This window comes from Vigna radiata, chromosome 7, assembly GCF_000741045.1.
Source record: "Vigna radiata var. radiata cultivar VC1973A chromosome 7, Vradiata_ver6, whole genome shotgun sequence".
Lineage (NCBI taxonomy): Eukaryota > Viridiplantae > Streptophyta > Magnoliopsida > Fabales > Fabaceae > Vigna > Vigna radiata.
Genome location: NC_028357.1, coordinates 32078213 through 32091300, shown reverse-complemented (window position 1 = coordinate 32091300; position 13088 = coordinate 32078213). Strand labels below are relative to the sequence as shown.

At 30.9% G+C, this 13088-nt stretch overlaps 2 protein-coding genes and 1 non-coding gene across 5 annotated transcripts; 1 reads left to right on the top strand and 2 right to left on the bottom strand.

The window, feature by feature from the left end:
* The first annotated feature begins 3094 nt into the window (after positions 1–3094).
* LOC106767223 (replication factor C subunit 2) lies at positions 3095–6025 on the top strand. Its single transcript, XM_014652065.2, has 7 exons — positions 3095–3364; positions 3451–3557; positions 3638–3739; positions 4096–4291; positions 5275–5403; positions 5476–5670; positions 5745–6025. The coding sequence occupies exons 1-7, from the start codon at positions 3212–3214 to the stop codon at positions 5853–5855; spliced, it is 993 nt and encodes a 330-aa protein (XP_014507551.1). The 5' UTR covers positions 3095–3211; the 3' UTR covers positions 5856–6025.
* Positions 6026–7696: 1671 nt separating this feature from the next.
* On the bottom strand, positions 7697–7770 carry TRNAV-AAC. The gene has a single exon. It is a non-coding gene; the product is annotated as a tRNA-Val (tRNA).
* Positions 7771–8238: 468 nt separating this feature from the next.
* LOC106766312 (protein IQ-DOMAIN 32) lies at positions 8239–11603 on the bottom strand. 3 transcript variants are annotated; one of them, XM_022783461.1, is made up of 5 exons: positions 11434–11603; positions 10938–11302; positions 9612–9803; positions 9273–9350; positions 8243–9178 (listed from the first exon to the last, which is right to left on the bottom strand). In XM_022783461.1, the coding sequence occupies exons 2-5, from the start codon at positions 11295–11297 to the stop codon at positions 8471–8473; spliced, it is 1338 nt and encodes a 445-aa protein (XP_022639182.1). In that variant the 5' UTR covers positions 11298–11302; positions 11434–11603; the 3' UTR covers positions 8243–8470. The 3 variants fall into 3 exon arrangements, with proteins under 3 accessions (XP_022639183.1, XP_022639182.1, XP_014506534.1); XM_022783462.1 differs by lacking the exons at positions 10938–11302; positions 11434–11603 and adding an exon at positions 10044–10912 and having other exon boundaries at positions 8239–9178; XM_014651048.2 differs by lacking the exon at positions 11434–11603 and having other exon boundaries at positions 10938–11424.
* Positions 11604–13088: the final 1485 nt, after the last annotated feature.

Genomic DNA, 13088 nt, shown 5'->3' with positions numbered 1-13088 from the left:
TAATTATTATAGATTTTGAAATATTTCATGATAAATCTTATTAAAGAAATGATAAATTAAGAATACTTCAATGTTATAAATCAATATGTAATGTTTGCTTCAAGTCATCACACTTTCATATAAAATTTGATATTCAAAAGCATGAATTCGTAGATTGTTTACGTATAACGTAATCTTATAATAATTTGATATTGTTTGAAATCAAGAAAATATTACTATTGTTGTACAACAAACCATATATATAATATGTATCCTTGGACATTAAATATAATACTCTATTCATATTGTAGTATTTTGAAAATGTTAACAATCCTTATGAATATTTAGTAAAAATGGTAATTGATATTGATTGTTTATAATTGATGAAAATATTTGATTAAAAATATAAACAAAATATGAAAAGGAATATTATTATTTGAAATGTTAATAAAGGTCAATTAAGTGTTTGATTGTGTAATTGAGTACTGGACTAAGGTCATGACTCTTTATTAAATGAATAACGTAGATGATTTTGAGATAATTATTACATGTTTTTGACTTTTAATAACATTATTAGTGTTGTTAAATTAAAATAAGAAATGGAAACTTGAAGAAAAAAATAGAATGTTCTCTCAATCATTTTTATTTATTTGTTTTGGTTTTTTATTAAATTTCTAATTTTATTGGTCAGAGATGCATGTTAAGTAAAAGGTTTAAACCTTTTTTTTGTCCATAAGTTAAATTCTGATGTTCAGTTTAGTCTTTACTTTTAAAAATGTCAACCTTTAGTCCATATGAAACTTGTGATTTGTTAATGAATATGACTGATTTGATACATTTTTCATATCATAGAGACTAAAGGTTGACATTTTTAAAAGCGGAGACTAAACTAAACATCATAACTTAACTTAAGAACCAAAAAAGGTTTAAATATAAGTAAAATTACTAACTAACAATTAGAAGAAAAAATGGATACAAATTATCAAACTTATATATTTGTCTCCTAAGCTAACTCTGTGTGTTAATTTAAGAAAAGTAAGAATACTTTAGCTTAAAGGCCCGTGATGATTAAGGACACGAAGAATTTTAGCAAAATATTATTACTTCAAAAAAAAAACTAATGAAGTAGCGTTTGGTTAACATCGATTCTTGAAACTAATGATTAGTGGGTATGTAATATGTTTTCTCACATTACTGTAAACTAGGTCTTCTTATAATTAATTAATTTAAGTAAGCTTTTAATTAAATTCATATTCGAGATGATAAAGTATTACATTAAGAATATGTTGGAATGAGGTGTAACTTGGATAAAAGGAAAATTAAACTCTATTTTATGAGGATTACTAATAGAAACTAATTTATATGTTAACTTAAACTCTTTTTTATGATGATTATTTTGGATATGATTTTTCATAACAACAAATTTATATATATTAATTTTGATGTAACAAATTATATATTTTGTATTAGAATTATTAATGTGGATATTAGTTTAGCTAACTTGTTTGCAAAATCAAATAATTAAGCAGCAAAGTAATTTTCAATTAAACAATTAAAGTGTGCATTATGGACATTGATTTTCTAACCATCCCATTTAACTATGGATTAATTCACAATTAAGTCATGGGTGTTGCTCCCTATACCTCCCCAAGTGGGACCTGTATCTCCCCATTAATTTAATTTATTTCAAAAATATTATACACCTCCCCACTATTTTCTTTTATTCCAAAAATACCCTACACCTAACCATCTTTCTCTTTCTCTCTCTACATTAATGGAGCATTTACATGGCTCATTAATGGAGCATTTACATGACTTAAATTTGAAGTTGGATATATTTTCTTAAATAAGTTTCATTCAATCTTATTTTCGTTGTTGAATATATTTTTTCTTTTTAAATTACTTAATAAATAGTAAAATTTTATTCTAAATTTCTAGAAAAATGTTTATATATATGTGTGTTTTTTACATTTAATATCTATAATTTTTAACATTATATTATGTTTTAACTCTGACTCAAATAACTTGAATAAAATATTTAATTTATTAGATAAATAATATAAAAATATTATTAAATACTTAAAATATAAAAAAAAAGTTATTTGTTAAAGATTTAGAATTTATTTAGTTCTTTCGTCATTATAAAGTTAGTATATAATAAACAAGGACTAAATTGAACACAAATTACGTTCTTTAGGACTACATTGAACATAAAAAGGACTAAATTGAACATAATTACGTTATTTAGGACTATATTGAACAGAAAAATAAAATGGGGACTAGTTTAAATATTCGTAACCAAAACTGGGACAAAAAAAAGGTATTTAACCATATATTTAATTATTGTTTACTAAACTAATATTATAAAATTATTTATATCCATAATTTTAGTTATATATTTTCAAATAATTTATAAGAGTTTTAGGTATCGAAAGGGTCCAATACCTTCTCCTGGCAGAGGTGCAGACTACTTATCTTGAAGGTGGTCATGACTCTCGGTAGTAGAGGTGTTCTAAGCAAGTATTTTATTTAAAGATATTTTGAGACAATATTTTAATATTATCGATGTGTTATTAAGTTGTTATTTAAAATTATTTTACAATGAATAATATTAATAATCATAAACCAATCATAAAATTATCATTATTTATTTATAAATTTTTAAAACAAATTATTTCATAAAACTCATTATATAAAACTCTCATATCTTGATTGTCTCTTTATTTTATATATTTTTTTCATAAAATTATAAAATTACATAATTATAAAATTACAATACTACAAAATTATATAACTACAAATTATAAAGTTATAAAATATAAACCACAAAATTATAAAGTTATAAAATTTTAAAACTATTTTTAATTCATTGTGAATTGAATATGAATATTATTATCAAAATTTAAAAACTCACAATAAAAGTTACTCATCATACACTACCATTATTCATTATTTTTTATTAGTATATGAAAAAAAAAGCAAAATTGAATATATAAATGATAAAACAAATATTTCTAAAATAAAAGAATTAAAAAACATGTAATTTTTGGTTTTTAAAAAAATATTCCTTTGGAATTTTTTCTGACAGAAATCCAATCCCTGGCATGGGATTTTCCCTCTAAAATGGGGACACAATTCTTCAAAGTTTAAAGTGGTTTGGGACATAGGGTTTTGAGGGTTCTCTTCTCATTTGCAACAGTATACTGAAACCCTTGTTTGTTGGTGGGCAAACATGTCATCGTCTTCCTCAAGCCACACCTATGATGTGCCATGGGTAGAGAAGTATCGTCCCAACAAGGTTGCTGACATAGTCGGCAACGAGGACGCAGTCTCAAGGCTGCAAGTCATTGCTCGCGATGGCAACATGCCCAATCTCATCTTATCAGTAAGTTTTTTTCTTTCATTAGGTTTCTTAAATTGAAGTTTTTCCTTTGTCACTCTTTCATTCTATGTCTCATTGTCTCATTTTAGGGTCCTCCTGGGACAGGAAAAACCACTAGCATACTAGCCCTCGCTCACGAACTTCTCGGACCAAATTGCAAGGAAGGTGTTCTTGAACTTAATGCATCCGATGATAGGTTTGTTCCGCGATTTCACATTTCATTTCTCTGATTGCAACATTTTTCTCTCGTTTTATCCTTTTTTCTGCTTGTTGAAGAGGAATTGATGTTGTGAGGAACAAGATCAAGATGTTTGCTCAGAAGAAAGTTACCCTCCCCCCTGGGAGACACAAGATAGTAATACTGGATGAAGCCGATAGGTGAGTTTTGATGATAATCTAATTTTTAGTTCCAATTTTTGCATGTTTTTACACCAACACTATGTTCGTCCTTGTGAAACTTAGTTTGTTGGAGGCAAATTTGAGTTGGACTCCTGCATTGATTATAAATGGATAAGAAAAGCTTTATGAGTTGGTGTCTTAGTTTTTTATTCATGTCTCGATAGTGTCAAATCTCTCCCTTGTCTATCCATTTAAGAATCTAATAAATGGTGTCAGAGCCATTGACTAGGTGAAGAATAGGCGATGGAGTCTTTTGCATTTGTAACATTATAAGGAAGAAATTTGTCTGCTATTATTCTGTCTGTCCTCTAATTTTGTTCATTTTTTCAATTCAGCATGACCACAGGAGCACAACAAGCATTGAGAAGGACAATGGAGATATATTCTAACTCTACTCGTTTTGCTCTTGCCTGCAATACTTCGGCTAAGATTATTGAGCCCATTCAGAGTAGATGTGCCATAGTGCGGTTTTCACGGTTGTCTGATCAAGAGATACTTGGTCGACTCATGATTGTGGTCCAAGCCGAGAAGGTACCTCAAAGTTCATTCTGCTTTCAACTATCATAGAACATGCTTGTAGTATTCCTACATGTCAGAGGAGAATAGGATTGACTATCTGTCATTATTGCAAATGTCACTGTTTATGCGTAATAATACAGTCACCACCGTCATCATCTGTTTCTTTGTAACTATTTTTTAGTGTCAAGCGGAGTTCTTGATTTATAAGAAAGTTCTTTTCTGTTTTGTTCCCCTTTCCTTGTTTTCTTTTCTAAGTTTTTCTTTTTTCTTTGATTGTTTGTATATCTATCCATTGTTTTAACTTTGATTCTTTGACCTGTTTAGTCTTTCTCAATTATTGTTTTGCATTCCTTCCTTTCTGGGAAATTTTCATCCTGTATTGTAATAATTATTGTTGCATAGTTGGGAAGAAAGTGAAAAGAAAAGAATTTGGAAGCTTTGCCTATTAGGATTATTGTATGTATTTGCTGCTCACTGTTAACTAAGAACCATGATCTTCTTAAATATTTGATCACTTGCTTCCTTAGTTATTCTGTCTTTATGTGATATAGTAGTGAAAGGATTGCAAAAAATGTATGGCAACTAAATCTTATAGGGAGATGTTGTGCATGCGTTCTTAGATTTTTATAAGGCGGCCTAATATTCAACCATTATGGTTATAGAACTGTTTTTATTTGCCACAATTGTTGATGGTTCACGGCATCGCATACTATATAGGTGAAGCAGGGTTGCAATGACAAGAATAATACTTCTTCGTTTTAGTAACTACTGTAGTTATTTTTCATTGTTTGCTTTTATTTCTAAATTTATTATTAGCCTCACTAATGAGACCTGTTAGAGTGTGTCGTTATAACTGCCATGAGCCACCACGAGAACAGTTCCATGCCATAACATTGTGGCATCTCCATGGCTGGTATTTGATAATACTGGTTGCCGTCTATTTTGACTTCTATAATATTGATGAAATGTATGACTGAGTCGTGCTCTTGTTGAAGGTTCCCTACGTTCCTGAAGGACTTGAAGCCATCATTTTCACTGCCGATGGTGATATGAGGCAGGCATTGAATAACTTGCAAGCAACATATAGTGGGTTCCAATTTGTTAACCAAGCAAATGTTTTTAAGGTTAGAATCAACTATGATTTGTATTTTCCACAGTTTTTCGTTGGTTTTGTTGAAATCTATGGTTGGTTTCAGGTTTGTGACCAGCCACATCCACTGCATGTGAAGAATATGGTGCGTAATGTGATTGAAGGGAACTTTGATGATGCTTGTTCGGGCCTCAAGCAACTATATGATTTAGGATATTCTCCCACTGATATCATCACGACCCTTTTTCGTATCATAAAAAACTATGATATGGCTGAGTATCTGAAATTGGAATTCATGAAGGTAGCTAATAATCTATTCGCTTTTACACACACACGTGCATAAAGTATCTGACTGACACGGTCTTCAAATTGCAGGAAACTGGGTTTGCTCATATGAGAATTTGTGATGGTGTTGGATCTTATCTTCAATTGTGTGGTTTATTAGCTAAGCTTTCCCTAGTTCGAGAGACGGCTAAAGCTGTCTGAGCTGGTTTTGAGTGCAACTGAGTTCTCACTGTTTTCACATTTCCGATAGTGTAAAATATTATAATGATGTAGCTATATTTTGTTATGTTCAGATGCCAATTGATACATCAATGCTTCGCCTTCTTTAACTACATTGTTTTTAGCTTGGATGAACTGGTCACTTTTGAACATACTTATGTATGACATCAATTGTAAAAGAATGTGGGGGTTAGTTACTTTTAACAATGGGGTTGTGGGAAGGGAAAAAGAACGAATAGCGTTTGTGCAGTCAAACAAATCTTTACTGTTAGATTAATATTCAAGGCCTTATGCAATGCCACATCATCACCACATCTATACTTAGATATAACAAATTGTACCCACAAATCATTAGGTTTGACACATAAATTTCCCTCCTACTTTCATCAACATGGCTAGAATTGTTAATTTGGTCTACTTCCACAATACTTAACCCTAACTCACGTAATGTGGGTTGAGGTAAAAAAAATTTACAAAAACAAAAGAACCCAGCATTGAAGAAGTTAATATGGTCAACATATTAACAAAACTTTTGTAAAGTTAAATAAACATGGAAAAAAATATCAAATTTTTGAAATATATTATTAGACTTTTGACCAGTTCATTTTAACCTTTGAAGCGATTCCTTATTGACTTGATATATATGATCATAATAAAAATATTATTTTTAAAGTTAATTAATAATAAAATTAAACTTATCTTAATCTTAACTCATTTGAAAGAGAGTTTTGGATAGGTTAAAACTAAACAATAGACCATAAATCAAGTTCTCAACTCTAAACATGTCTTGTTTATCGTATTTGAGAGTGACACCGAGGCTCCGTATTCTAAAGGATCTGAAAATTAGGTGATGAAATGCAATAATACTCCACCAATATCACGAGGGGTGTCCACAACAAAATCCCATTTTAATAAATGATAAGATTTTTCTAATACCACATATATCGCAATCCGACCCAACAACATTCCCTTTCTTTTTTTTACAAAGCATGTTTATCTCATCAGTCGGGAGTTCAGTGAAAGCACCATGGATACAAAATGCTGATTTAATTCTCTAATTTCTACTCCTCAATTCAAATAACATATCAAAACATTTCCATTTACCACCTAATCACCATCATTATATCGTACAACAACATCGTAAGGAGAAATCAAGACATAAGAAGGCAGATTAAACTCAAAAAACAAGACATCAATGCGGAAATAAGTCACATAGAAAACAAGAACATGTATCATTGTTGTTTGACCATAATATTACACTCTTGTAGTAAAATGAAAGGATCAAATTTCAAGCTTGAAAACAAACGATACCAAGGTAATACAAATAATTTAATATAACTACACTTATAACTCATCTTTATATACTTATAATTCCAAAATAATAGGCAATCTTAAAAAGTTGCATCAATCTTTTAAAAGCCAGATCAGAGTTTTTCTGTCATTATCGGATTGGAAATGAGAACACGCTAAAAATAAATTAACTAAAAATATAATGTGGTTTTAGCTGAAATTCTTTTTTTACATCTGTAGAGTGTGTGCTATACGTGTTTACATGTCCTCAGTACATTTTTGTTAAAGAGTTAAATATTCTTTCTGAAATATTAAACACATCCCCAAAACTGTTATGCATTATTATGTCCTTCTAAACTTTAAATCTATTTTTAGATTCTCTAAAACCTAAACAATTTTTTTATATCATTGTTAATAACCACGATAGATCAAATTTTTATATGAATAAATTACGTTTAAATTTTAAAAGAATAAGAATAACACGTTTCGTTATTAAGATAAAAAAAAAAAAAACCCAAAACAGTATTAATGATTGGCGTCGCCCGGACTCGAACCGGAGACCTTCAGTGTGTTAGACTGACGTGATAACCAACTACACCACGACACCTTCATGTTCCATTACTTTTAATTTTACTATATAAATTTGAACTTTTTACTGAGTACCTCAATCATTAGATATAAACAATGTCATATAAAGAGTAATTGAATTAAGTCATAAATCCTTTTAAGACTGTAATAAAAGCCTTCTTGAATATTATTTATTATCAAATCACAATTTTAACATGTTACAAATTATTTTACACTCCCTCCTAAATCTTAATATTTCACGGCATTTTTTAATATATTTTTAAAAATAAAATAAGAGAAATGATATTGAACATTCACAAATATTTTACATTCATTTTATATTATCTTTTTATACTTTTACTTTTTTAAAATACAAAAAAAAAAAAATTATGACTATTTTATCTTTTTAAAATGTCAAATGCATACTAACCTATGTCAATTCAAATTTAGCGAAATGCACTGCATTTGATTCTATATAAATTTAAGGATTCATTTAACAATGTTAGCCCCATCTGCCAGTAAAAGAAATAATTATGAATGGATGAAGCGTGGAAGGTAAAACTGAAAGGCTAAGATAATAATTCCTTTGAACGTTCCATCCAAGACTCACAGCACCAGTATGCACTGGAATTTCGAAATAGATTTCTAATGATAATACTTAAAACTGCAATGGAAGTTAGCAAAATCAGATGTTAAGACTATGAAAAAAGAAGACACATAACCTCAAACATTAAGACAACTCAGTATCTGTACCCCACAGGCATACCAAGCTTGTCCAAACGACCAGAACCTGGATATGCCTTATTGGTGAAGCTTGCATGCATTGCCCTTTGTGTGGCCAATCTTGACATGTCAAATCCATTAAGAGAGTATCTATTTGATGAACCAGGTCTCTCACAATTTGGCCTTTGTTTTGGGGCACTCAAAGATCTGACCTTTGCTTTTGAAGACTCAGTGCATGCCATGTAACTTGGGTAGTCAGCATAACCACGAATGTAGCTTCTAGAGCCATCACTCCTTGTGGGAGTAAAAGGGCTTCTTTTGAAGCCATCATCTTTGGAAGTGGCTGATAAGAATTGTGGACTGTTGTCAGCAGTGCAGAATGGACTCTCCTCAATCTCGTTCACTTTTTGTGAGCTGTAACTGTAGGACTGAACTTCACCACATGGACTTTGACCAGATTGAAGAGATGTTGACTCCTTTGTGCTGTTCAAACTCTTGCTATAATGATCAGAAACTGTGGAGTAAGAGAGGTTTCTACGCTTTGTAAAGTGTGGTTTTCCAGAATCAACTTCAAGAACCCTGTCATTTCTTTCATCATTGGAACTATATGTTCTTATCAATGATCTTCCCGAGCTCCATGGTTGTTCAGTTACTTGATTCTCCAATCTACTACCACATATCTCTTGATAGCCATTGATCTGCACACAGGATTTGGAGCCATTTCTCTGCAATGAAACAGATGCTTCCATAAGAATTGACAACTTCACAAAGCATAAAATTCACACTTGTTGGGTAAATTCTGGCTAGAAAATAAAGTACCTTGAATATAGGTGATTGCTCATATTTCATGCTCTTAGAGCTGATGGGGCTTTCAAATTTTTCTGGTGTTTCTGGACCCTGCAAATGGCAATTCGAAAATCACATGATCATATCATTTTTGGTGCACAATCATATCAGGAGTAATTAAGATGATGAACCGTTTGATATATTGGTAAACAATAGAATGAGTTAACCTCCACAGGTGCAAACCAACTTGCTACATTCGTCTTTTGATAACTGATACCAACTTATATAGTTCAAGTAAAAGATAAAAATGGTTTTGAATCTCCAATAAAAGGATGGGAAGGGCAACGGAGAAAGCAATTTACTAATACTAACATGGAAGTGGCTAGATAACTTTGCACTTGAAGGTGAGGCATGCAGAGCCAACCCTGCAGAAACTTGTGCCTGTGTATGCAAGAGTGCTTGCACTCTTTTCAGCCACTGCGCTGTACGCTTCCTCTCAATGTGACCTCTCACTAATGCTTGAAGTTTTACCAACCCTTTTAATGCTCTCAGTGCTCTCCTTGCCTAAACATTGCAACAAGTACATCATCAGAATTAGCCTCTTCTGTGCAACAAGGTTACGTTCCAAGTTATAGCAGGTAATGGTAAACTTCAGTGAACAAGAAGGAATAAATATTTGAATCACATACGAAACATAAAATGAACGACTTCTTATTTTAATATAGAATTTTCCTCTTTGATAATTTTTAACACGATTATATGTCCATAGACACTAACCAAAAAGCTCGTATTAAGTATTATTACCATTAAGATGGAGAAGAAGGAAGAAAGAACAGGGTCGCATTTCAAAAACCCTGAGTTCACACTTTGGTATTTGTCTTGGAAACATGATAAAAGCGTATCAAAGTCAAATGTATTACGTCTCCTCATTCTGAAGACAAAGTCTGTCCCCACAGAACCAAAAGACCAAAAGCCCAAAGACATTGTTTAACCAAAAAGACAGTATCTTTTATGGGCCATGGCAGAAGAACTGAATCGTGTGGACACAATTTGGCCGGTAGTGGGAAACCAAACATTGAAAAAGGGTAATAACCACCAACTCATGCAATGCGCCACTACTCATGTCCTTATACATCAAACCTAAGTACAATACAAAGATATCACCCCTAGATTTCTAAATAGTTTCTACCCCAAAACAGTAAATCACCCATCAACTATATTCTTAATTTTTAAATTTCACATGTTTTAAATAATCCCTTTCATACGGCTAACGTTATTATTGTTATTAGTATTATCAAATATGAAATAAAGGCTTGAATTTTTCAAGTAATATTTCAGTTTTTGAGATTTTGCAAACCAAGAAATGATTGAGATTCTACACTAAAGATGGTTTCTAAAATCAGTGAACCACTTTAATAATGCCAGTACTACTAAGAAAAGAAGAGTTCACAAACGATGCGTTTTGGAGATAAAAAATTTCAGGCAGCTAGTTTGGAGCAAAAGGACAAAACAGAACAGCTCGGTAACACAACGAATGGAACTGCAGAGAATCACCTCAACAACAACAACAAAAAAACCAGAAGATTAAGAAAAGGAAAAAAAATATATAAGAAAGAACTTTGTGCGTACATAGATGGCAGAGAAATAAAAAAAATGTTGTAAAAATTGGTGAGAATAATAACAGTGAAGGATACGAACCAAACAGCCTCGAAAAGCCGCTTGGATCTTAACGGCGGCCCAGTGTTGGCGAATCCTTGTGGGTCCTGCGTCGGCGCATCTGCCACTGCTGCTCGTTAGTCTGACAACAACGGCGGCAGCTTCGGCGGCAGCCACGGCCGCTTCCGCCACTGCAGCAGTGGCTGCTGCGACTGCCATGGCGTGCTTACCGCCGTCGTTTCCTTGTGGTGGACAGGTGGCAGCAGCGTTGTTGTCCTTTTCTGTGTTTGATTTAACGAAGCTCCATCGGCGTTTCTCTTTGGGTGGCTTGGCGGGTGAGGAGCTATGGTCTGTTTTTTTGAGACCGAGAAGGCCGCGAAACCACTTTGACGCCTTGCCCATTGGTTCTGAGAAGTTTTGGGTTTGGAGAAAAAAGCAAGTGTTACGAGGGACAGAGGAAGAAGAGGAAGAGGGAAAAAACAGAGCTTACGAGTGAGAAAAGGAAGAGAAGGAGTGAAAGGAAGAAGAAACTGTGTACCTCTGTGACGTGACTTTAAGCCAAACCAAGTTTTACCCTCTTTTTTTAATCATTCCACCCTTAAGTAAAATCTCATGTCTTTCATCATGTGTTTATTATATTGTATATTGGATATTGTATTAGGATAATCTACGTTTACAAAAACTTTATTATTCGAATCTAAGGTTTATCCCTTCTTAAAATCACTACTTTTTTTAATTAAGTGAATAGTGGCGGTATTATTATGTTATATTTAATGAAGCGTGAAATGTGTGAGCTTAAAATGAAGTTGTTTTTTGCATGGCACTTTTGAAAATTTTGTTTGTGGTGTGATGAGTATGGCATAAAATAATTTATATGTGAAATGGTGAAGAGGTAATGTAATGGAAGAGAGTGAAATGAGAGAAGCATTGGAGTGAATAATGGAAGAAAATTGTTGGAAGAAGAGAAAGATAATAATAAAATGTGGTGATAACCGAAGCTCGCGATCCCAAACTTCACATTTATCATTTCATTTCTTTCTTTATCAGTTTTGTAATTATTCTTTCCTTTTAACTTTAATGTCCTATTTTTATTTAGAATTTTAAATAGGTTTTTCTTTTTTATGTCTCAATTGAGTCTTTATTTTCATAAAATTGAATTAAATAAGATCTTTCCGTCAAATTGAGATGACGTCGTTAGGAAGGATATGCTGACAGTGTAACGTTATACAGAGTGTACTTCATTTTTTAATTCAAAAATTAAAAAAATATTATTCAGTAACATTTTCAATGTCACATAATAAAAAAAAACCACACGGTCAACGTATCTTTCTTAACAGCGACATTTCAATTTGACGAAAATGTCTCATTTGATTCAATTTTAAGAAAATGAGGACTTAATTGAGACGACGAAAATAGGGATCTATTGAGACATTAAACCTTCTTTTTTTAAACATTAAATAAGTAAAATAAAATAATTAAAAAAAAGGGTTTTGTTTGTTATAATGTTATAAGGAAATAATAGGCTGTTCGTTCTTTATTTTTTTCATAACTTTGTTTATGAATGAAGTAATTAATTAAGTATATGTTTAGCTTTTCGTAATCATTATTTGTGTTTATAAGAGATAAAAAAAGTAATATTAATAAATAATTAAAATTGAAGGATTTTTTTTATCTTTTATTTCTTCTTGTAAATTTATTTTTTTTTAGTGATTTTTCATATTAATTTCATACTAACATTAATTTCTGTTTAATAAACAACACAAGTCACAATTGTTAAAGACTAAATACATATTCAATCATATTGATTATCCATAAATTTAAACAAAATTAAGAGAATAGAGATTGTTGGATGAAGAGTGTAGTTTCTTTTTCCTATACCAAAAAAGAAATATTTTAGTGTAATGAATTAACAACTTACTTTATTATAATTTATTATTGCTAAAATATGATTGAAGGATGCTAAAATATTATTACTTTTATTACTATATTTATAAAATTAAATATAAATTAATTTTATAATTTTATTATAAATAAGTTTTATTTATTTTGTAATATTTTTAATTAAAAAATTAAATAAATATAAATAACAGTCAAATAAAAAAACGATTAAAATTTAAAGAAAGCATCCACTTAAACAGGGAAATAGGCTAAATAATTATTTTAATTTAAATATATATATATATATATATATAT

Coding starts and splice junctions, on each gene's coding strand:
- LOC106767223 (XM_014652065.2), top strand. CDS start 3,212: ATGTCATCGTCTTCCTCAAGCCACACCTATGATGTGCCATGGGTAGAG. Junction 4,292..5,274: donor TTGTGGTCCAAGCCGAGAAG/GTACCTCAAAGT, acceptor CTCTTGTTGAAG/GTTCCCTACGTTCCTGAAGG. Junction 5,671..5,744: donor TGAAATTGGAATTCATGAAG/GTAGCTAATAAT, acceptor TTCAAATTGCAG/GAAACTGGGTTTGCTCATAT.
- LOC106766312 (XM_022783461.1), bottom strand. CDS start 11,297: ATGGGCAAGGCGTCAAAGTGGTTTCGCGGCCTTCTCGGTCTCAAAAAA. Junction 9,804..10,937: donor CGGCTTTTCGAGGCTGTTTG/GTTCGTATCCTT, acceptor TGCAATGTTTAG/GCAAGGAGAGCACTGAGAGC. Junction 9,179..9,272: donor AGCAATCACCTATATTCAAG/GTACTTTATTTT, acceptor GTTTCATTGCAG/AGAAATGGCTCCAAATCCTG.